General features: G+C 33.3%; 1 protein-coding gene across 17 annotated transcripts in view; it reads left to right on the forward strand.

The window, feature by feature from the left end:
• Positions 1-24,206, forward strand: part of RIMS2 (regulating synaptic membrane exocytosis 2) — a 757,916-nt gene that overhangs the window by 387,369 nt on the left and 346,341 nt on the right. For 16 of the 17 annotated variants that reach the window (XR_013178386.1, XM_077167426.1, XM_077167432.1 and 13 more), the window contains 6 exons: positions 11,483-11,691; positions 13,208-13,327; positions 15,511-15,610; positions 16,424-16,547; positions 18,073-18,119; positions 22,261-22,373. Coding sequence is in view for 16 of the 17 variants with exons in the window: in XM_077167426.1 (XP_077023541.1) it covers positions 11,483-11,691; positions 13,208-13,327; positions 15,511-15,610; positions 16,424-16,547; positions 18,073-18,119; positions 22,261-22,373 (713 nt within the window). In the remaining variant the exon portion in view is untranslated. Of the gene's footprint in view, positions 1-11,300; positions 11,369-11,482; positions 11,692-13,207; positions 13,328-15,510; positions 15,611-16,423; positions 16,548-18,072; positions 18,120-22,260; positions 22,374-24,206 lie in introns of all 17 variants that reach the window. The other variant, XM_077167447.1, reaches the window with a different exon arrangement.

Below are 24,206 nucleotides of genomic sequence, written 5' to 3' on the forward strand. Positions count from 1 at the left end.
TAATTTCTTTATCTGGAATTGATATGAAGGTGATATTGCTGTCAAAGAATGAGTTAGGGAGTGTTCCTTCCTCCTCAGTTTTTTAGAAGAGTTTGTGTAGGATTTGTATTAATTTTTCTTGGAATGACTGGTAGAATTCACCTGTAAAACCCATCTGGTCCTGAGCTTTCTTTGTTGGGAGGTTTTTGATGACTAATTCAGTCTCTTTGCTTGTTATTGGTTCAATGATGTCTTCTATTTCTTGTACAGTCAGTGTAAGTAGTTTATGTGTTTCAAGGAATTTTTTCATTTCATTTAGGTTTTAATTTCTTGGCACACAGCTATTCATAGTATTCTCCTGGTCCTTTTTGTTTCTGTGGTAGTAATGTCCCCATCTCATTTCTGATTTTATTTGCATCTTCTCTCCTGCCCCCCCCACTTTTTTTTTTTTTTTTTTTTTTGCCAATCTAGCGAAGAGTTTGTCAATTTTGTTGAACTTTTCAAAGAATCAACTTTTGGTTTTGTTAATTCTATATATTTTTGTTCAATTCTCAATTTCATTTATTTCTTCTCTAATCTATTTCTTTATTTCTGCTTGCTTTGGGCTTAGTTTACTCTTCTTTTTCTAGTTCCTCCAGGTTAGGACAAACTAACCTCCTAACCTAAACTAAAGTTAGGTCTTTCAGATTAGCTCTTTCTTCTTTTTTAATGTAAGAATTTGGGGCTATAAATGTCCTTCTCACACTGCCTTCACTGCATCCCATAAGTTTTTATATGGTGTGTTCTCGTTTTCATTCATCTCAAGATATTTACTGGTTTTCTTTGCAATTTCTACACTGACCCACTGATTGTTTAAAAAAGTGTTATTTAATTTCCATTTATTTGTGGATCCAGTTCTCTGCTTGTTACTGATTTCCAGCTTCATTCCATTTTGGTAAAAGGAGATGCTTTGTATGCTTTCAATCTTTCTAAATTTATTGAGACTTGTTTTGTGACCCAACATTGGGGAATCATCCATGTACACTTGAGAAGAATGCATATCCTGCTGTTTTGGGGTGCAATGTTCTGTGTATATCTGTTAGATCTATTCATTTATCATATTATTCAAGTTCTCTGTTTCTTTTTTGATCTTCCATTTAAATGTTCTAACTATTGATGAGAGTGCTGTATTGAAGTCTCCAACTATTATTGCAGAGACGTCTATTACTCCCTTCAGTTTTGCCAGTGTTTGCCTCATGTATTTTGGGACGCTGTTGCTAGGTACATAAATACATGATTGTTTTTCTTCTTGGTGTCTTGCTCCCTTTTTAGTACATAGTGACCTTCTTTGTCTCTTATAACAGTTTTTGACATAAAGTCTATTTTGTCTGATATTGTAGTCACCTCAGATCTTTTTTGGTTACTATTTGCATGGAATATCTTTTTTCATCCTTTCACTTTCAAACCTATCTGTGTCTTTGTGTCTATGGTGAATCTCTTGTAAACAATATATTTTTGGATCATGCTTTTTTATTCATTCTGACAGTGTGTGTATTTTAATTGGGGAGTTTAATCGATTAACATTGATGGTTGTTACTGTAAAGGCAGTCCTTACTTTAGCTATTTGGCCTTTTATTTTTATGTCATGTCTTTTTTTGTCTCTGTTTTCCTTTATTGCAACCTCTTTCGGTATAATTGATCCTTTGTGATGTGTTTGACTGATCTTTTTCTCATTGCTGTTTCTGTATATTTTTAATATACTTTCTTTATGGTTACCTTGGTCTTTATATTACACAACCTACGCTATAACCTACTAATTTGAAGCAATAACAGCTTAGCTTCAACAGTAAACGTGTTCTCTGCTCCCACATCCCTCTGCTTCCCCTCTTTATGTTGTTTTCATTCCACTTTACCAATTTGTATTTTTCATGTCCATTATCAGGAAAAAAATTTTTCTTGTTAAATTGTTTTCTGATTCTTACATTAAATAAATAGTAGGGTTGCACACTGAGCAAACAGTACTGTCTGGTTTTGCATTTACCCTTCTAGTTTCCTAACTGATGTTCTTAATTTCTTCTCACTATTCCAACCTACTCACTCCTTTCTTTTCCCTTCAATCTGCAGAACTCCCTTTAGTAATTCTTGCAGGGCTGGCCTCTTCTTTTCAAAATGCCTCAGTTTCCTTTATCTTTGAATATTTTAAATTCTCCCTTATTTTTGAAGGCCAGTTTTGCTGGATAAAGAATTTTTGACTTGCAGTTTTTCTCTGTCAGTACCTTAAATATATCATTCCACTGCCTTCTCACCTTCATGGTTTCTGAAAATAAATTGGCCCTTAGTCTTATTGAGGGGCTGTTATATTTGATGAATCATTTTTCTCTTGCTGCTTTCAGAATTCTTTATCTTTGACATTTGACATTCTGATTAGTATGTGTCTTGAAGTAGATCTGTTAGGGTTTATTGTGCTTGGCATATGGTGAGCTTCTTGGACACGTATTTTTATTTCTTTCATAAAGGTTGAGAAGTTTTCACCCATTATTTCTTCATATATTCTTTCTTTTCCTTTTGGGATACCCATGACACTTATGTTTGAGTGCTTCATGCTGTCACTCAAATCCATGAGACACTGCTCAATGTTTTCTATTCTTTTCTCTATCTGTTCTTCTGACTACATGATTTCTTCTAGTTTGCTGATTCTTTCTTCTGCCTATTCAAATCTGCTGTTGTATGCTGCTAGTGCATTCTTAATCTCTACTATTCTGTCTTCAACCTTCATAATTTCTATGTTTATTTTTATCCTTTCAAATTCTTCTTTAGTCTCACTCATTGAATTCTTAATATCCTTTATCTCTTTATTCGTATTTTCCTTCATCTCCTTGGTTTGATCTAGGATATTTGTTTGAACATCTTTGATTAATTGTTTCACTAATTTTAATTTGCTCCCTTGACTGGGCCATATTTTTCTGTTTCCTAGTATGGCTTGTAATTTTTAGCTGAGTCCGAACATGATTATCTTCATGAGTTACCTCTGAAAGTTTGTTTCTCCCTCCTTTCTAGGGTCTTATTATTTGCTTTGTGTTAAGGCCCTTCTTTGACTTTTGGTCTAACTTATTCTAGCCTAGACTTTTAAAGTAGCCTGTATGTGACTGTTCAGATATTCTCAGCTCTTCATCTGATTCTTGTCTGGCTATGCAGGGCTATTTTTTAGATTGAATTTTTTGTGTGAAATTGTTTCACCTCCAGGAGAGAACTTCCTTCCCTCTGTTTCTTTTCCAGGAATCTTGATATTTTCTGTTTGTTTCCATGAAGACTTTTCTCCCTGGTTCCTATTATTTGTTTAAATTCTCTCCTTCACTCATCGCCACGTTTTCCTTACCCTGTTTAGTTCTGGGACCCTTCCTATCTTATAGCAGTTGAGTTTAAATCCTCCCATCTCACCATTTTTCCCCCATGAGGTTTTTCTGCCTCTACTTTCTTCCTTTTTATGGTATCCCACTCTGGTAAGCCCAATGGAGTCAGTTCAGAAAAGTGGGTCACTTCAGAAAAGTACATTTACCTTTACCTGTCCATCTGGCTGAAATTGATTTGAATGAGAGCACAGCACTTGTGGAGTACTTCTCCAGTTTCTACCATCTTCCAGAGTTCTAAACAACTGGGATTTATCCTTTTACTTGCTAAATCTCTAGGGAGTCTCTTTCAAGGAATGTCTTATGTTGTTATGTTGATGACATCACCCTGCTGCTCCCTTTTGGTACATATAAATTTAGGATTGCTATGTCTTCTTCATAGATTGAGCATTTTATTATATAATATTTCTGTCTGCTTCTGGTAATTTTCTTTGATCTGAAGTCAATATTATTTAGTATTAATAAAGTCACTCTTGCTTTTGTAAAATTACTGTTTTCGTCCTTTTATTTTCTTTCTACCTATCTTATTGACATGATTTTCTTGTAAACAGCATATAATTGGGTCTTGCTTCCTTATACACTCTGGTGGTCTCTATCTCTTAGTTGGTAGAGTTAGGCTATTTACATTTAATGTAATTATTGTGATGTTAGTGCTTAAGACTGACATTTTACTTTATTTTTCCTGATTGTTCCTCTGGTTTTCATGTCACGGTTTCGTTGTTTATTTCCTTGTCTTCCATGGGTTACTTGGACCTTTTTTTTTTAAGAATTGCATTTTGATGTATCTATAGTATTTTTTAGTGTATTTCTTCCCATCAATTTTTAAAGTGTTTGCTATAGACTGTATATTAAATATGCATGCCATCATATTTTACTGCTGTCAAGATTTTACTAATTCAAGTGAAATGTAGAAAACTTACCTCTAAGTTCTTTTACCTATCCTTGTTTATAATGTAGTGTGTAACTGTTTTCTCTACACCACATTAGACAATGGGTTATTTTTTATTTCAGACATGAAACCTAATTTTGACAATCTATGAAGAGAAGAAAAGTCTTTTGTATTCACCATAAAGTTGCCAACTCTTTTCTTTATTCCTTTTTTGGCATTCCCAAGTTCCTTCTTTTTTGTTTCTTTCAGATTAGAGAACTTCCTTTAGCCATTTTTTAGGGTAAGTCTGCTGGTGACAGATTCTCAGTATTGGCATTTATTTTATTTCAATACTTGAAAAATATTGTGCCACTTAATTCTGGTCTCCATAGTTTCTAATCAGGAATCCATTGTCATTTGAATTGTTTCACCACTTTAGGTGACATGTTGTTCCTTTCTTGCTACTTTCAAGATATTTTGTTTGTCTTTGGTTTGATTATGATGTGTCTTGGCACAGCTTTCTTTGGGTTCATTTTGTTTGAAACTTACTTAGCTTCCTATATCTGCAAGCTTATATCTTTTCCCAAATTTGGAGAATTTTCTATTTTATTTCTTTAAATACTTTTTCAAATCTTTCCTCTTTGTCCTCTACTTCTGGGACTGACATGACATGAATGTTAGATCACTTGATATTTTCATATGGAGTAATTTCTATTGTTTTAATCTTCAAGTTCATTGAGTCATTTTTTGTTCCTCTCTATTCTGTAGCTTAACCTATCCATTCTTTTTTTTCCATTTCTGCTATTAAGCATCTCAGTTCTAAAGTTTATACTTGGCTCTTCTTTGTGTTTTCTATTTTTTAGTCTGGAACTAGAAGGCCAAGCAATACATTTTTTGACTGCTGCTAATGGAAAGATATTTAAAAATTATTTTAGTTCTGCCTTTTTGAGCATAACAATATTAAATAATAAGTATTATAATCCAAATACTAATAGTCATATTATCTTAGATCCATTTGCTATATGGTTTACATTAATTACTTTATTTAATTCTTACAAATACACTAATTTTTATTCATTCAACAAATGTTCATGAAGTACCTAACACATATCAGGCACTCTTTTTTTTGGTTTATCAGATGTTTTCATTTTAGCTTCAAATGCTCACATACCCTATTTCTTTATTTATGGAGAGCAGAATTGCGTTTTTACCTTTCTGGTAGGTGCAGGCATAGAAAGAGAAGAGAAATTGTGAGTTGAATTCTCACACCTTCAAAGAAACCAGCTGTATTAGTTAGGGTTCTCTAGAGAAACAGAATCAACAGGGAACATTTGCAAATATAAAATTTATAAAAGTGTCTCATGTGACCGCGGGAACACAGAGTCCAAAATCCATAGAGCAGGCTGTGAAGCCAATGATACTGATGGAGGATCTGGAAAAACTCCACAGGAGAGGCTCACCAGCCGAAGCAGGACGAGCCTGTCTCTTCTGAATCCTCCTTAATAGGCTTCCAGTGATCAGATTAAGCATTACTCATTGCAAAAGATACTCTCTTTTGATCACAAATGGAATCAGCTGTGGATGCATCTGACATGATCATGATTTAATTATATGAAATGTCCTCATTGCAACAGACAGGCCAGCACTTGCCCAACCAGATAAACAGGTACCACCACTTGGCCAAGTTGACACATGAACCTGACCATGACAGTCCACCCCTCGTCAACTTGGCAGTTATACATACCACCTTAAACCATACTTAATTTCTAAATAAAATACAATAAAACACACATTTTTTTCTTTCACCTAACAATACTCAATAGTCCTGCATATAAATGAAAACACATTAAATTTCTCCAGAATAGGATGCAAGTCCTTGGGTAATATTCATTTTTAAACTTGATATCTTATAACTTAAATAGTATAACATGAACAAAACAGCATTACAGTCCTTGTTTCCATAACCAATCACGTGGTCAATTTTTATCATATTTATCACTACCTTCTTCCACTACCCATTCCATGTTCCCTTTACCTTCAGCAGGCACTTCAGCTGGCTGTAGTTCTTTGCCTGGTGGGGTGACCCAAACCTTCATTCCTGAAGTTTCATAGCCATTGGTAGTCCTGCCTGGATTGGGTTGTTGCAGTTTTCCATTGATTTTAACCACAAGGCATGGTAGTACTAAAAGACACCCTAGGGGATCTCCTATATTCCAAGAAAACTCTTCTTTACCTCCATTATGTAGTTGCAGTCCTACTTCCCCTTGATAGTCAGGGTTAATCACCCAGACAATAATGTAATCCCCTTCTTGGCTTGTTGATCCAGTGGCATAAGTACCCCAAAGTGACCAGGTGGCAGTCTTAGATTCCAGTTCAATCAAATCACTGTTGTCTCTCCTGGTGGAAGCATTCCCCATTTTGGAACTAAAACCTGTAGACCAGCAGAGCTCAGGGTCACAGGAACAGGAAGCAAAAATTTTCCTAGTGGATCACTAGGGGTAATAGTGAGTGGTACCACTCCCATTTCTACCCTTTGGTTCCTGGACGCATGGATCCTGGCTATGGGAGAAAAAGCACCATACAGCGGACACTGATTCAGAGCATATACTGCTTCCTGGAGAACATTACCCCAGCCTTTCAAGGTATTGCCACCTAGTTGACACCATAATTGTGTTTTCAAAAGGCCATTCCACAATTCTATCAATCCAGTTGCTTTTGGATGATGGGGAACATGGTAAGACCAGAGAATTCCATGAGAATGTGCCCATTCCCGCACTTCATTAGCTGTGAAGTGTGTTCCTTAATCAGAAGCAATGCTATGTGGAATACTGTGATGATGATAAGCCCACGGATGGTAGTTTTGGCAGAAGCAGTGCGTGCAGGGAAAAGCAAACCCATATCCAGAGTATGTGTCTATTCCAGTTAGAACAAGTTGCTGCCCCTTCCATGAAGGGAGTGGTCCAATGTAATCAACCTGCCACCATGTAGATGGCTGGTCACCTCGGGGAATGGTGCCATATTGGGGGCTGAGTGTGGGTCTCTGCTGCTGGCACATTGGGCACTCAGCAGTGGCTGTAGCCAAGTCAGCCTTGGTGAGTGGAAGTCCATGTTGCTGAGCCCATGCATAACCTCCATCCCTACCATCATGACCACTTTGTTCATGAGCCCATTGGGTAATGACAGGAGTTGCTGGGGAAAGAGGCTGACTGGTATCCACAGAATGGGTCATCTTATCCACTTGATTGTTAAACTGTTTCTCTGCTGAAGTCACCCTCTGGTGCACATTCACATGGGACACAAATATCTTCATGTTTTTAGCCCACTCAGAAAGGTCTATCCACATACTTCTTCCCCAAACCTCGTTGTCATCAATTTTCCAATTATGGTCTTTCCAAGTCCCTGACCATCCAGCCAAACCATTAGCAACAGCCCATGAGTCAGTATACAAATGCACCTCTGGCCCGTTTTCCCTCAAAGCAAAATGAACAACCAGGTGCACTGCTCGAAGTTCCACCCACTGGGAGTTTTTCTCCTTACTGCTATCTTTCAAGGACACCCCAGAAAAGGGTTGTAGTGCTGCAGCTGTCCACTTTCGGGTGGTACCTGCATATTGTGCTGAAACATCTGCAAACCAGGCCTGAGTTTTCACTTCCTCAATCAATTCACTGTAAGGAACTCCCCAAGAGGCCATAGCTCTGGTCTGGGAAAGAGAAGGTAATGTGGCAGGAGTGGAGACCATGGGTATTTGGGCCACTTCTTCATGTAACTTACTCGTGCCTTCAGGACCTGCTCTGGCCCTATCTTGTATATACCATTTCCATTTTACAATAGAGTGCTGCTGCTCACACCCAACTTTATGGCTTGGTGGGTCAGGTAACACCCAGCTCATGATAGGCAACTCAGGTCTCATGGTAACTTGGTGGCCCATGGTTAAGCATTCAGTCTCTACTAAGGCCCAGTAGCAGGCCAAAAGCTGTTTCTCAAAAGGAGAGTAGTTACCTGCATCAGATGATAAGGCTTTGCTCCAAAATCCTAAGGGCCTACATTGTGATTCTCCTATGGGGGCCTGCCAAAGGCTCCAGACAGCATCTCTATTTGCCACTGACACTTCCAGCACCATTGGATCTGCTGGATCATATGGCCCAAGTGGCAGAGCAGCTTGTACAGCAGCCTGGACCCGTCGCAGAGCCTCCTCTTGTTCAGGTCCTCCCTTGGCCAAGTTGACACATGAACCTGACCATGACACCAGCCAAGAATTTTTATTTACTGACTGTACTTTGTACTTGGTTTTCTCTAATTCACGTATTTATCAATAGTGTGTTATAACGCAATAGTGTATTTTAAATGGGTTATTGGATTTCTGAGATAAAAATACTCTCAGGCTTTTTTTCTGTGGCCATCCGGATAGGGGCCTAAGTATCCCCTGGCTGGTCATCTCCATTTACACCATGTTATACTAATTACATAATTGTCCATCTGTGCAATGAAAAATATTGGGAAGCAGTTTTCCAGTTAACAAGTTAATTAATAGGGTCCTTTCTACAAATTGCATTTGCAGTGATAGCACAGCTTCATCCTCTTTCACAAATAAGTCTCTCCATGACTCTCAAACATTAGTGTGATCACTCGAGGCACATATTATTAGGAATCACCAACTGAGTCTGACTCAGTGTGTCTAGGATGAAGCTTGAAAATTTGCATTTCTAACAAATTTATAGGTAATCCTGATGACATTATTATGGGTATTTCATTTTGAGAACCACTGGTCTACACAGAATTTTTCGACTTTTCTCACCTCCCTTTGACTCTTCAATTATTTCCATCTGATTTTAATTCTTATCAGTCTTTTCAAACTGCTCTATCATCCTTCCTGATCTCCAGTTTGCCAAATCATACGCACACCTTTCTTTTTCTCATCTTATTTGATGTCTAAAAATTGTTCATTGTAGTTTGTTTTCCCCTTTTAGGAAACTTTCTTCTAGTTGATTTGGAGACTTCCTTCTCTCATTCTCTTCCCTCTTCCTTTGGCTGTCTGCATGTTCTTTCTCAGTCTTTCTTTCCTCAACTCTAACTCTAAATTTTGACTGGGTTCTCTTTATACCTTACTTTAGCCTCTCATCTAAATGATTTCACTTATTCCTATTTGTATGCTAATAACTCACAATTCTATATTTCCATCTCAGACCTTTCTTCTAAGTTTTATTGTAGTTTGACCTCAACTGATTTCTTATATGCCCATTTGAAAAATTTATGGGCATTTCAAATAATATATCCAAAAATTAATCATCCATATTTAATCAGTTCTTTGATACACAATTTTTCATTTTATTATCTCTGAAATTTATGCATCTTATAGTCAATCCCATCTTAGACTCTATGAGATAGACTAATTCCTTCCTATTCCTTCCCTAACAAAAAGTGCTTTTCTTCCAGTCTTCTGCATCTCATAAATTATTTTCTTTCCATTCATGTGTTAATGCCAGAAATCAGGAAGATATTCTTGACTCTTCAGTCTTTCTTCCCACTCTGTTATTTCTACCTCCCAAACATCTCTGAATTCCTTCTTTTCTTTCTGTTGCTATCATTTTTGTTCAAGCCATATCACCTCTCCCACGGATTATTACAAATGTCTCTTAACTCTTGGTGTCTTAGATTGTGTTTTAAAAATGTGTATCAGAGGATGTCATCTTGTTTCTTAATATCCTTCAATGAATAAAATTCATAATCTTTAGTATGGCATAAAAAGGCCTGCCTAAGCTGGTTTGTGCTGCTTTACCAGTTCCATTTAGCAGTAAATTCTCCCTCATTCTTTTTGGTTCAGATACACTGATTTCTTGATTTCCTTTCAGTTTTTTTTTATAGAACTATGTTAATATTTCTTCCTGTAATTCTCTTTCCTGACCTTCTTTCTAGATCTTTTCTGCCTATCTCCTTGTCCTTTAGATCACATCCTTCATTTCTCATTTTAAACATCATTTCTTTAAAGGTGTTTATTGACTCCTAAATCTAAATTAGATTTATTATACCTTCTCATGGTGTTCTGCACTTTCCTATGTGATACTACACACAATGTACAATAACATCCTTTGTGTGATAATTTTATTTATTGTCTTTATCTCCACTTGTAAACATGTCTCATTGTTTAACCCCTTACACTAGGGCTTAGCAAATGGAAGTTGTTCTGTACATATTTTTTAAATTTTTAAAAATATTTTAAAAAGAAAAGTATCAATAGAGTTTTAAAAGATATGTGATCACATATAGACTAAAAAGGGATTATTTTTCAAATGTAAGGCAAATAAGGAGCATGTACGTTTAGGAGATTGATGTTGATTCTTTGTTTCCAATTATATAATATCTGGTTTAAAATTATTTTAAAAGAAAATTCACTTTTTATAAGAATGCAGTATTTGACAAAAATTGAAAAGCTGTTTCAAAGCAATATTGAGTAATTTGTTTTTCAAGTACATTTTATTTTATTTTTAGCAATAGAAATTGAATTAATCTGTTTTGTCCTTTTCTTACAAAATTCATTTTTTCCATAGCCAGTTCTTTTTGTTTTAAGCACTCAAAATTTTTAAGAGTTTTCAGCATTATAAATTTCATACTACACTCCAGACTTTTTGTAATACTGGATGTTGGCAAATCATTGTTCAATTTTTAAAACGTTCCTTAATCATTGGAGAAGAGCAAACTGATTTATATAGCCCAACATGAAAAAAAAAGTAGTATAAGTAACAGATAAACCTGATAGAAACCTGGTAGACTTTTCCTTTTCTTCAGAATGTATCATTTCTTTGATTTCTGTTCTGCTTAATATTAACATTTTGTCTTCTTGCAGGACTTTCGTTCTGCAGGTTCTATCTAGAGTATGTAAACTTTATATTCTACATTCTATAGATTTTACTGATTTGAAATCTTAGCTTTCTCTTGGTTTATACAGCATATGCTACAAAGTTCTTAAAACCAAGCAAGATCCCACAATTTAAAATGTTTACAATGTCTTTGTCTACTCTTTCTTTCACTGTCTCCTTTACTGCACTTTTGTGTCTGTCTGACTCTCACAGGAGACATGGATTACAACTGGTTGGACCATACGTCTTGGCATAGCAGTGAGGCATCCCCAATGTCTTTGGTGAGACATGTGGAGCCTTACTATTTAATTTCCGTTATCATTTCACTTTTCCTTTTTTATTTACAGCTTTGCATGTTTTCTTTTTTGTATCTTTTTTTTCCCCCACACCTGTAGGAGACAGTCAAAAGGGAAAAAGAAAAACTAGTGAGCAGGCAGTTTTGTCGGACTCTAACACCAGGTCTGAAAGACAAAAGAAAATGATGTACTTTGGTGGCCACTCTTTGGAAGAGGATTTGGAATGGTCTGAGCCTCAGATTAAGGACTCTGGGGTAGATACCTGTAGTAGCACAACCCTTAACGAGGAGCATAGCCATAGTGATAAGGTACTGAGATTGTGGAGCCTGCCTTTTAATCTGCTCATTTGGTCTTTGTTTGCTCTCTGTCACTCATTAAAACAAAACATAATAAAAGGACAGGGTATTTCAAGGGTCAATGTAGCATTTCTTAAGGTGCAGAAAAGAAAAACAAAACAAAACAAAAAGCAAACCAAGAAAAAACCCTCTTGCTTGTTTTACTGTTTTTTGTTTGTTGGCATACCAAAAATTAAATAATAAATAAAAATAAAAATTAGGAACAAAGGAATGTTTTGTCTTATGGTCACACAAGAGAACTTTGTAATGTTATTATAAACTATAACAATGGATTTTTTTGGATTGGCTTATTCAATTGCTTGTATTTATTTTCCTTCAGATGAAAATTAAATTATTAATAGTATGAATCCCAGGCAAAAGGGAGATAATTGGGTCTGTTTGCACAGAAAAAGTTGTTTTTCTTTTTTCCCTTTCACTGTCATTTTGCTCTTTTATTTTATTGTCATAGCATTTTCATGTAGTATTAATTAGTTTTAAAACCATTATCATCTGCTTTGGTATTTATTATTTTTGCTTTTAGTGTAGTGGGACTTTTGAAAAAGTCTTTTTTACCATATAGATGTGATTGACTGGAATTTGTCTTTCGCATGCTACATTTTGCATGAAGATATGCATGTTACTTTTAGATAACTGTGAAACTACTGTGATTACACAAATCATTTACTTTGTAAATTGGCATATAATTCATAATGGAATGGAATCATTACTTATAAAAGGCATGGTTCTACCCTGAGAAAGAAGTAAACTACGAAGGTTTTCATGGTTATTTGACAAGGGATACCAATGAATTGTTTAGTAGAGGTAATTTGCTAAGCAGATCAAAGACCTGAAAAGACCAATGAACCTCCAAACAAGTGAGACATGTAAACCACACTCACCTTTGAATTAGGCCTTATTTCTCCTATGCAGCTTCAATTGGAAAGTTACTGGGGTTTTTGAATTTTTTTATCATTTAAATCTAGAAACCTCTTTCAATAATGCCTTCATCACAAGTTCAAATTTCATGCTTCAATATGATTTAACCTTTTACTTTTTGCTATAGTAAAGTCTTTCAACATCTTCCAAAAGTGTTTGAAGATGAAATTCTCTCTTTTAAGTGAATTCAATTGTATAGAATTTTAATCTGTCTTTTCTGCCTCTGAATTTTTAGTTAATATTAAGCATGTAGATAAAAAAATTAGGGTTTGCATATGTTTTAAAGACTTCTCAGATCTCAGATTTTATAGAACTACGCAACTTGTGTTTTGTCAGAGCGCTGTAAGAATTTGAAGTTTAAAAAAATTGTGATAATATAATTGTAGTTTTAAACTTAATGTTGTAAGCCCTTTGATCAATGTTTTGGAATGCAAACTGGTTTGTGTAATCATTAATTATTTGGAATTCTGAAGTTTATAAAATTGTGCAATAAGAGGTCATTTTTCATAAAACTGCATTGATTTTTCTTTTTGGTATGGATGAATTATGTCAGCACCCTGTGACCTGGCAGCCATCTAAAGATGGAGATCGTTTAATTGGTCGCATTTTATTAAATAAACGTCTAAAAGATGGAAGTGTACCCCGAGATTCAGGAGCAATGCTTGGTTTAAAGGTATGTATTGAAATGTCTGAAATCTTGTTTTTATCTTTTTTACATATTTACCAGGATAACAAAACATAGAATGACTCTTTCTACCTATACCAGTTTGGTGGATTTTTTTTCTTTTAATGATTCCCAAAATATTTGCACTTATTATCCAAAACTTTTAATTCTCCATCTATTATTTAAGAATATTCCATTATATTATAATAATACTAGTATATATAATTTTGCAAGGCATTGAAAGTAACCAAATGAGTTATAAATTTGAATCCTAAATACAATACTGTAACTTATTTTGCCTATACAATTTGTTCTTATGTCTATACCTGTATTTATACCTTATTAAAATGATCATTTTATTTAATTATAAATATTGATAATACAAACTCAGAAAATATAGTAAATGTGTTCCATAGGAATATAATTTTTGTATTTATGTAGATAATTATAATAGTGTGTTTGTGAGAGATAGTGTTTTGAAGTCTGATTACTCAAAAATAATTACGTCATGAGATTAAATATGAATATTGATTTGCATCCAATATTCATATTTAATCCCATGTCATAATTCTTATAATTATCATGTAATTATTTGGTAAGTACACCACATAAAATTATGTTTGTTTTTGGTGTCACTGGTATGGCTAATAAAAGACTGAAATTAAAAAGTAAATGTTGGCTGGGGCAACAATGGCTCAGTGGCAGAGTGCTCTCCTGCTATGCCTGAGACCTAGGTTCGATTCCCACAGTCTGCTGATGTCAAAAAAAAAAGTAAATATTTAAGAATTAACCATTGCTACAGTATTTGTCCTATAGAATATAATAAATTGTAGATATTAGAAAATGTTGGGTATAGGTGGAATTGGGTAACTAACATTTATAGTGGCTACCATGTGGCTGGCACTTATCTGAGCAGTTTAGATCTATCATCTATTTAACACTCACAACAGATGAGAAATAGAGAGTTTACGTAACTTGCTGATTGATGGTCACACAAATGGTGATAAAGGTGGGATTTGAATCCAGATCTAATGAGTGTAGTATGAAAGCACTGTGGTATAGAAGTTAAGAAGTCTTAACTTGAATTGTAATTAGAGTAGCTATTAGTTATATGACATTGGGCAACTAAACTTCTTTAGCTTCAGTTTCCTCATCTGTAAAATGAGGATAATAATACTACTGAATTGTTTTAATAAGATTAAATAAAGCAGTAAACAAGCATTTAGTGCAGTGATTAATACTCTAGAAGCTTTCAGTAATAATATTCTCATTATTATTAATAATTATTATTACAGCTTATCAAGTTTATGTAATATTTATATAAGGATGCTAGCTCATACAATCTATACATTTAATTTACAGAATAAAACAGGAATAATTAGTTAAATTAACTGAATAGAAACAGCGCAGTGCACTGCAATTGTGGAATAAGTGCATGAAATAAGATACATCAGTGATTTTTGTATTCAGATATCTTTAACTCAATTGAGAAGATAAAAAAGCACAACATATTTTTGCCAATGAAATTACTGATTGTTTGCCTAACTTTCTATAAAGCTGATATATTGATTGGAAAGCAGGTATAAATATGACTACACACCCTTATTGCTAACCTTTGTTTTCAGTGTTTCCAAAAGAAGCAAAAATAGAAAAGTTGGGATAGCCTAAAGTTTGCATTAATTCTGGTGAGAATAAGTGAATTTTGTAATTTTGTCAAGATGGGTCCATTATCATTATGCACATTATCAATATGCCAAAAGAGTGCTAATTAAATTTTGGTAGCAAACCATATTATAGAAAGAATAGCATATTTATATTGAATTATAATATTTGAAATATATAACTAGAAATGTTTAGCTATATGATAGAATAGTAATTGTTTTTAAAAATGTCAAAAGTAAGAATTCTGTAAAACAGATAGAAATGACAAATTAAGTTATTTCTAAGGTATGTAACGACTTTCAACAAGTTATGGATTAAATTGCAAAATATTTGGAATTTGTAAATAGTCCACACTTATGTCATATATTCAGTTCTCAAGTATGACATTGTATTATTTTTAAGCAATTTTTAATACATTAGAGTAAATAACAGTTTTAAAAGCTGTAAATTTTCTAGATAATTTTTATTTAAATCTTCAACTATATCCATTTAATAATATGCCTATTTTAATACTTGCATCTTTTAAACAGGTTGTAGGAGGAAAAATGACTGAATCAGGTCGGCTCTGTGCATTTATTACCAAAGTAAAAAAAGGGAGTTTAGCTGATACTGTAGGACATCTTAGACCAGGTAGGTTTCTATCTGTGATTATTTACATTTAAAATGTTAAACTTGAGTAGTTCTGATAAAATAATTCTCATTTAGAAGTGATTTGACCAATTACAAAGGGTTCATTTAAGTTAGCTATGTTTTTACTTATTAATATCAATTTATAACTATTGTTTTTGTATTATGTTAGATTAAATAATTTTTCTATTTATTGACTTTTTTATTTTGCTGGTTGATATTCCTAATCTCTATCTAACATTAACCTATTTTGTCTCCCATAAACCTTTTTTTTTTGAAAAAAATCCAACATGGTTCAGGAAACAAACTTAATTTCCTAAGATGTGTCATGCCTTGTCCCTTTCGTAATGGATACTATTAGAGAGATCCTTGAGTGCCTTGAAGAGAATTCTATAAGATGCTAATTATTAGGCTTTTTGTAAGAAAATTTAGACAACAGAAAATCATTAAAGAAAAAGTGCTCAGTTGCATGTACATTGAGAAACTCAGAATACAGAATCATGCAACCTTCAAAGAGGCAATTGATCTTGATAGTTGTCTAGAATTAGAATTTCTGTTAGAGCGATCACATAGGAGTAACTTTTATGTAATATTTTTTTCCTCCGGTCCTTGCCCCTATTAGTGTTACCGTTTTGGGTGAAATATACTAATCATTCTGGTCACTAAATTTTATGTCACTGGAGCTACTGTTAGTGTGTTTCTTATTCCATGATGTTGTTTTATTCTATCGAGTTCTGAAGCTAAGATTGCTTTTGTTTCAAGTTCATTTTATGGAGCTTTTTTTTCTGAGATTATCATTACTGACACGCACCATAGGTGATGAAGTGTTAGAATGGAATGGAAGGCTATTGCAAGGAGCTACATTTGAAGAAGTATACAACATCATTCTGGAATCCAAACCTGAACCGCAAGTGGAGCTTGTGGTTTCAAGGCCTATTGGGTGAGTTAGTTTCAGTACTTTATATGCCTATAATGTTGTATGTTATTAAACAATTTGTAATGTGCAACCCAAAAATGTTTTGATTGCTTTATGAAAGTAAATTATTTTTTAAACAATTCTGTTTTGTCCTTTACTAAAAATCCTGACCAAAAATCATAGCATTTCTTTGTCTGATCATGCTAGCATACACAGTTAATTTAAAAAAGAAGAAAAAATAGTCAGATATTAAGTATTTGTTGTCTTAGCATCCTACTAGATAGCTAAAGGGTGAGGGGACTAACATTTCTTATGTAGTTATTATAGTAAATAATTACTTTTAAGTTATACTTCATGAACTATGACTCTTTTTTTTTAAATGAAGAGCTGTATTGTAGGAATTTTATCTTTTTTTTCAAATGGAGATCTCAAGACAGGAAATAAAAGGATAGAGGGAATAGTTTAAGAAGAAGCATAACATCTTTAAGGAATTCTGAGTAAGACAAAAAGTGAAAAAACACCAAATAATTTGGCTTTGTATTTGTTACCTGTAGATTAAATAGACAATTTCCAAAAGTGAACAATAAATATAATGCTTTGTACCTATACAAGAATTACTCATTAACTTTTGTAGCAGTACTTCCTTCAGATAAGCCTATATTGTAAGCTAAAGTAAGACGTATACCTGTAAATAAATAAAACTGATACAAAAATATATAAACTGACATTGAATTATTAAATGTATATTTGGGCTATGAGTATTCTTGGGTGGAGGCTATTGAAATGTTGTTCTTTATGGCAAAATACTAATGCCCAGTTCTCATTTAGAAAATGATTGGGTTCTATTATTTTTATCTCTGTTATCCTGGAGAAAATGACATAAGTTAATAACTTAGTTTTATGGAAATGGCCTTTTAAAATTAATGAACCTGGCGCCTGAACTTGTATCCATTTTTCATCTTGTCTTTCAATAGTTCTGTAATATGGTAAAATGCAGTGTATCAGATTGGTGTAAAAGTCAAGTATGTTTCTTGGTATTTTAAGGATCCTCAAATTGTATTTCGTTTTTGCATTTTTCTCAAAAGTGTAATCAGATTCAAAATGTATCCATCAAAATCTCTGAGTATTTAGTTTTTGTTTTGGTTAGATTTTATTTGCATATCCATATTACTGATTTAGAAAAGCAGCAAGTAAAAGTAGATATAATTAATTAAAATATATCTGTAAAAGTTACCTTGTTTAATACTATAATTTCTGAGAATGGCTAATTGTGTAGTAAGGCAAAATAGAGTATATGTTTTTATAAATATGCTGTTAATGCATGTGAGTTTTAATTCCTTTTAAATTTTGGGATTCGGCAAAAATTTTTTTATCATATATACAGGTTATATTAACTTAAGGCTCTCTTGTTTCTTATTTATATAATGCTGTTAATATGTACTGTTTTCTTCATCTTCACACTCCTATTATAATAAGCTTAAAAATTATCAGAGGAACAGTTGTGTTGATTTTTGAAACAGTTTCTTATTTCTTCTTTCTCTCTATTTAGAGATATACCTAGAATACCTGATAGCACACATGCACAACTGGAGTCCAGTAAGTTTCATTTACATTAGAAGAAATTGTTATTAATGTCATTCATCAGAGGTCAAATGAATTATTTTCTCTACTAATGCAAAGTAAGAATATAGTAATCTTGTTATCAAATATATTATTACATAGAAATGGAAAAGTTGGTATTATTTCATGTCACTATGGGAAAAATACTATGCATCCTTAATTACCATGAATTTCTATGACTTATTAAACAACTTCATTAGGATATAATATAATAAGCTGAGCGTATTTAATATGCACAGTATGGCAGGTTTTGACATACATATATACCCATGAAATCATCACCACCATAAAAATTAATGAACATATCCATTGCCCTCAAAGTTTCACCACCCTCCAAAATCTCCCCACATTTTAAAATTTACTACTTTGTAACCTGACCCTCAATAAGGGGGTGGATCAGAATGCTTGGAATAAGTTAGTTAATGATTGCTTTTATTATAATATTTATTTTTGGAAAATGGGATAAAATAGTTCTAATTTAACCTCAGAGTAATAATGGAACAACTGGAGATTTATGTAAGTTTAAGCAATGTCAAAATAAATTAATAATTTTATTATTTGCTTTTGAGTGGTATTTCAGATGTTAAATACAGTCTTTCTATAGACTAAGTTTCTTGATTCACTGAGAATAGAGTAAGGGAGGTTAGGAAAGAGAAGGCGAAGAGAAGTTGCAGTTTGAAATAGGGTTGATTATGATGGACACAGTGAGGAAAAAAAGGATTGAAACAAAGATTTGAAAGAATCTTTCAAATTTGAAAATTTGAAATTTGAATTTCAAATTTGAAAGACTCTTTTGTGGGGTGGAAGCTTTCCAGCTAGAGGGGCCAGCTGGTACAATGCCTCTAAGGCAAGAAAGCCTAAGACTGCTGTAACAAATGACCACAAATTTGGTGGCTTAAAACAACAGAAATGCATTTTCTCACATTCTGGAGGCTAGAAGCTCAAAATCAAGGTGTTGGCTCTGGAAGCTCTGAGGGAGATTCTGTTTCATGCCTCTCCCCTAGCTTCTGGTGGCTGCTGGCAGCCTTGGTGTCCCTTGGTTTGGGACTGCATAATTTCAATCTCTGCTTCTGCTTCTGTCTTCACATGGCTTTCTTCTATCTGCATCTCTTTCTCTTCTTTTCTGTCTCTTATGAGGACACTTATCATTGGCTTCCCCTAATCCAGGATGATCTCATATTGAGATCCTTGCATTAATTACATCCACAAAGATCTTTATTCCAAATAAGATCATATTCTAAGGTTCTAGGTGTACATATTTTTTTTTTTGGTGGGGGCGGGGTGTTGCAATTCAACCCACAATAGCAGGGGTTAAGGAAGAGCTAGGAGGTCAGTGTGGCTACAATAGAATGATCAAGGGAAAGAATGATAGGAGGGGAGAATAGAGGAATAATGGGAAGCCAAATTGCTTAGGGTTTTATAAGCCATTGTAAGGATTTTGACTTTTATGCTGAAGGAAATTGGGAGCAATATGGAATGGTTTTGAGGAGAGACTTATGTTTTAAAATCTGGCCACTATTTTGAGAATACATTAAATGGGGTCAGGGAAACCAGTGAGAAGACTATTTCAATGATCTAATGGGGAGACAATGGTAATTTAAAGCATGGTAGAAGCAATAAAGGTGGTGAGATGGTTGAATTCTCTCTATATACAATAAATTAGATATTTTTACTTCTATATTTTTATTTATAAATACAAATTTCTTTAAAATCTTTATGAAAGAACCGAAGTACTAAATGGCACAGTTCTATACTTTAAAATATGATTGCATGGCCTATTTGATTTAGTCCTTTGGTTGGATGCTAAATTATTTTATCCAAAATTATATCATGATCACATAAAACTCTAACATCATAATTAAATAACAATATAAGGATAATAATAGTAATTATATATAGTGACACTATTATCACCACCACCATTATCATTATCATAATTGCTCCCATTTATTGAGTGTCTGGGACTGTGCTGATGTTGAACCTACATTATCACACAATTTTTACAAAAATCTGATAAGATACATACATTTTAAATTCCTTATATTGCCTCACTCAGATATTACGTGAGCAGTGTGAAGCTCTTTATTTTATCATAGCTATTAAAAAGTCTCCTAGGCTACAATTCCAAAGCTGTTCCTGAGAAGATAGAGATCCTTTATCAAATCAGAGACACTCCTGTTTTAACATTGAAGAGTTGCTTTTTACAAGGCTCAATACTTAACCATTTGTCCTGAGGTCCCCCAATAAATTCTTCTCTTCTTATCATTTTAATTACCAGTTATGTGACTCCTAAGTGTACATTACCAAATGGATCTGTCATTATTCCTTTATCCTGGATATTCAAAGAATACATTCTGTTAAGTGTCTTGCTTCTACCTGAAGCTCAACCCAGGAAAAACTGAGCTTATCTCTTACTATCAAACCATCATTCTTTTTACTCCCTAAGTACTGTAAAAGTTATCACCATCACCTCTGATCCCAATGCTTACAGTTATCTTTATTCATTTGTCCTATACTTCCCTAGAGGCGAATTTTATCTAACTCTGTCTCCACAGACAACTCTGCAGTTTAATTTCCAACACTAGTCTGTACTCCAACATTTGGTTCCAGTTGAGTATCCAATTATCTACTTTGCACAACCCCATTGGATGTCTTAGATGCATCTCAGGTTCACTGTTGTTCCAAATTAAATTCTTCTCTACCCACTCCCATAAATACAAGTATTCTCCAGTGTTCTGTGTGTCTCAGTGAATGATAGCACTGTCCTGCCCAGAGAACAAAACAGGCACATGGGTTACTCTCTTGACCCTTTACTTTCCTTCATTCAGTATATCCAGTTTCAAGACTTGAAATCTTATTTTTCCCTTTGTTTTCACATCTGATTAATTTCTTATTTAAAAGTATTTTTATTGACAGCTCCTCACATACACAGTCCACACATGGTGTACAATCAGTGGCATGCAATCACATTGTTATGTATCGTCACCATGATCATTTTTAAAACGTTTGCATCACTCCAGAAAAAGAAATAAAAAGAAAAAAGTAAAAACTCATACATCCCATACCCTTTACTCCTCCCTCTCATTGACCACTAGTATTTCAATCTACTCAATTTATTTTACCTCTTATCCCCCCATTATTTATTTATTTTTTTATCTGTAACTTTTTATTCGATCTGTGCATACACTGGATAAAAGAAGGACATCTGATTAATTCCTGGGTACTGCTATTTTATTTTGTGATATCGTCTGAATTCTTTCTTTCTATTTTTATAACCTTTACTATTATGATCTTTTTAAATTTCGCCAGTTATTAACTGTTTTCCAATTCTCTCCATTTAAATCCACACTTTAAAGAGATGGAAACAGCATCTTCCTCAAGTGCAGTTTTTATTACTCATCATAAGAGCTTAGTGTGAATACTTAATTAGTACTAAAGTGCACAGAATTCCAAGATTCCTATAAATGAGCACTTAATTCTCCAAGTATCCCATTACCCCATTCCTATTCACTTTAAAATTTGTCCTTTACCTTTCATAGAAATAAATTCATGTGCATAACTTCTGGATACTGCATTTTAAATTTTTTTTCTAGTTTCTTTATCTTTTATCATAATCCTTTGCTTTCTGTCTGTCAATCTCATTTGTTTTATTCCTTCAGATATGATTCAAAAAGCACCTTGTGGAAACATTTTATAGTTTTGGACATCCTAGTATTTATGTTCTTAACTTTACAAAATCATGTATACCTTTGGACTGTCATCATGTTGCTTTATTTATTTATTTAGGTTGTGACTTTTCCTATTTAAAGTTTCTATTTTAAACTTTTCCTAATATTTCATTTTAAGATATAAGAAAAGTTCATATAACAGGAAAAGTAACTCACTTCTGAAGTAGAAGTCCATTCTTACTATAATTGGCACAGGAAATTATTTACCGTTGGTTTTAAAAGAATCCTTTAACGACACCAATGCTTCAAAACCCTCTAAGAATATTTGGAACATTTTGGCCAGAAAGTGGTTTATATAATGACATTTTGTGGAAAAAATCAAAAGGCATATGATTATTAAATAGTAATGAGGAGCTATTTTTATTCCTTATGTATAATTATCATTTCAGGTTCTAGCTCGTTTGAATCTCAAAAAATGGATCGTCCTTCTATTTCTGTTACCTCTCCCATGAGTCCCGGCATGCTGAGGGATGTTCCACAGTTCTTATCTGGACAACTTTCAGTATGTAATCAATAAATTAATTTCTCTTTTTAAAATATTATATAGTGTTTTTAATATAAGATGCCAGTCCTTTTTGTAAATCAAGTTCTCCCTAGAAAAGCATAATTGTGCTTTTAACCATCAATATTCTCATTCTTAGTAGTGTTAATTAATTGAAATTCAGTTTTGATTATTTGGCATTGTGCTTTCTTTTATTAGAGTTAGGTTTTCTGAAATTTAATGAGATTTTGTGACAATATCTAAACTCTTTCTTACTATAGTAGTATAATTCCTAAATCCAAGTTCTTGATTTTGTTCTATAACTTATAAGACTATAAGTTGTCATAAGAGCTTTAAGAGAAATAAAAATTCTGCAGTATACGTAGATGGCATTTAACATGAAAGTAAATGTTTTTGTATTCTTCCTTCCTCTTGACCCTTTCAGATTTCAAAGAAATTTGGAATGAATTTCATAGTAATTATGTGGTTACTGCTCTAAAATATAACAATACTTAAGATAATTGTGTGAGCAGACAAAACAAAATAGATGAGGAAATATTTAAGAGTTAACGTGTACACCAGGTGATGCTACATAATAACTAATTTGAACATTTTATAATAAAAGTTAAAATTAATTTATGTATTTATGTCCAAACTGGAGGAACTTTGCAAACTTAAGGCATCACATTTTGTTCATTTGTGAGTTGTCATTCCCTTATTAAATCATTTAAAATATTAATATATTTAAATTTATTTAACTATATTTTAGAAACATACAGCTTAATATTGCCAGTAGAACTAGTGAGTATTATAATTTAAATTTTATGAATATTGAAAAATGGTTTAGATTCTCAGAATACAAACACTGAATTTTGTATGAAATCTGTTATGGTTAAAAACTAAAACAATTCTTGGGCTGAAATTTTAAGAGAAATTGAAAAAACTTCCTGTTGATGCAGACATGAAACTTTTTAAACATTTTTTTGGGGAAGAAAGACTACTTGATTTTTACTGAAGTAGTTTCATTAAGATAAAAGGAGTTATAGGAAGTATAAGCAAAATTAAGATATGAAAATTATTTGAAAAAATCATTAGACTCTATTTAACTACTTTATTTAAGTACGCCTATGGTTAAACTAACTGAGATATCCGTTTTTGGTGGTTCGAAGTGTACTGTTTGTTTTCTTCAATTTAAAAAAAACACACCAAAAAGAAGTAAAAAATAAAAAAGTCATTAGACTTCTCTGTTCCAGGAATATTTGATCACAAGGGTGACAATAACAGTAAAGTTATGCAGGAAATTTGAGATACTATTAGGAGATTGTAAATGTCTCACTAAAATGAATTTCTCCTTTTTATTATTTTCTTTTCCTTTCTCTTTCATAAATAGTAAAGTTTTTCATTTAAGGTTAAAGGCTTTTTTTGCATTCTACTTATAAGTAGAAAGTATCTTTCTGTTTATACACTTATATGTATTGACAGCAAAGATGTTTTTGACATTGAGTTAAAATGCAGCATTTATTTGCTTCTACTGGCTTTGAAAGTGCTAATAAATGCTAGATGTTACTTTTTATTTATGATCCCATTGAATAGTGCACCTTTAAATGATGTGCTAGGTGACTTGATCATGACAGTACATTAGTAAACACACTGTGTTTGTGTGTGTGTGTGTGTGTATGTGTAAATGGATTGAGTTGGTAGATGAGGGAGGGGAATTAGGTTTTCATAATAAATGTGTGTCATTTTTTCTTATTTGAAATCCCACCACCTGGGCGGGCCGCGGTGGCTCAGCGGGCAAAGTGCTTGCCTGCTATGCCGGAGGACCTCGGTTCGATTCCCGGCCCCAGCCCATGT

Source organism: Tamandua tetradactyla, chromosome 6, assembly GCF_023851605.1.
Source record: "Tamandua tetradactyla isolate mTamTet1 chromosome 6, mTamTet1.pri, whole genome shotgun sequence".
Classification (NCBI taxonomy): Eukaryota; Metazoa; Chordata; class Mammalia; order Pilosa; family Myrmecophagidae; genus Tamandua; species Tamandua tetradactyla.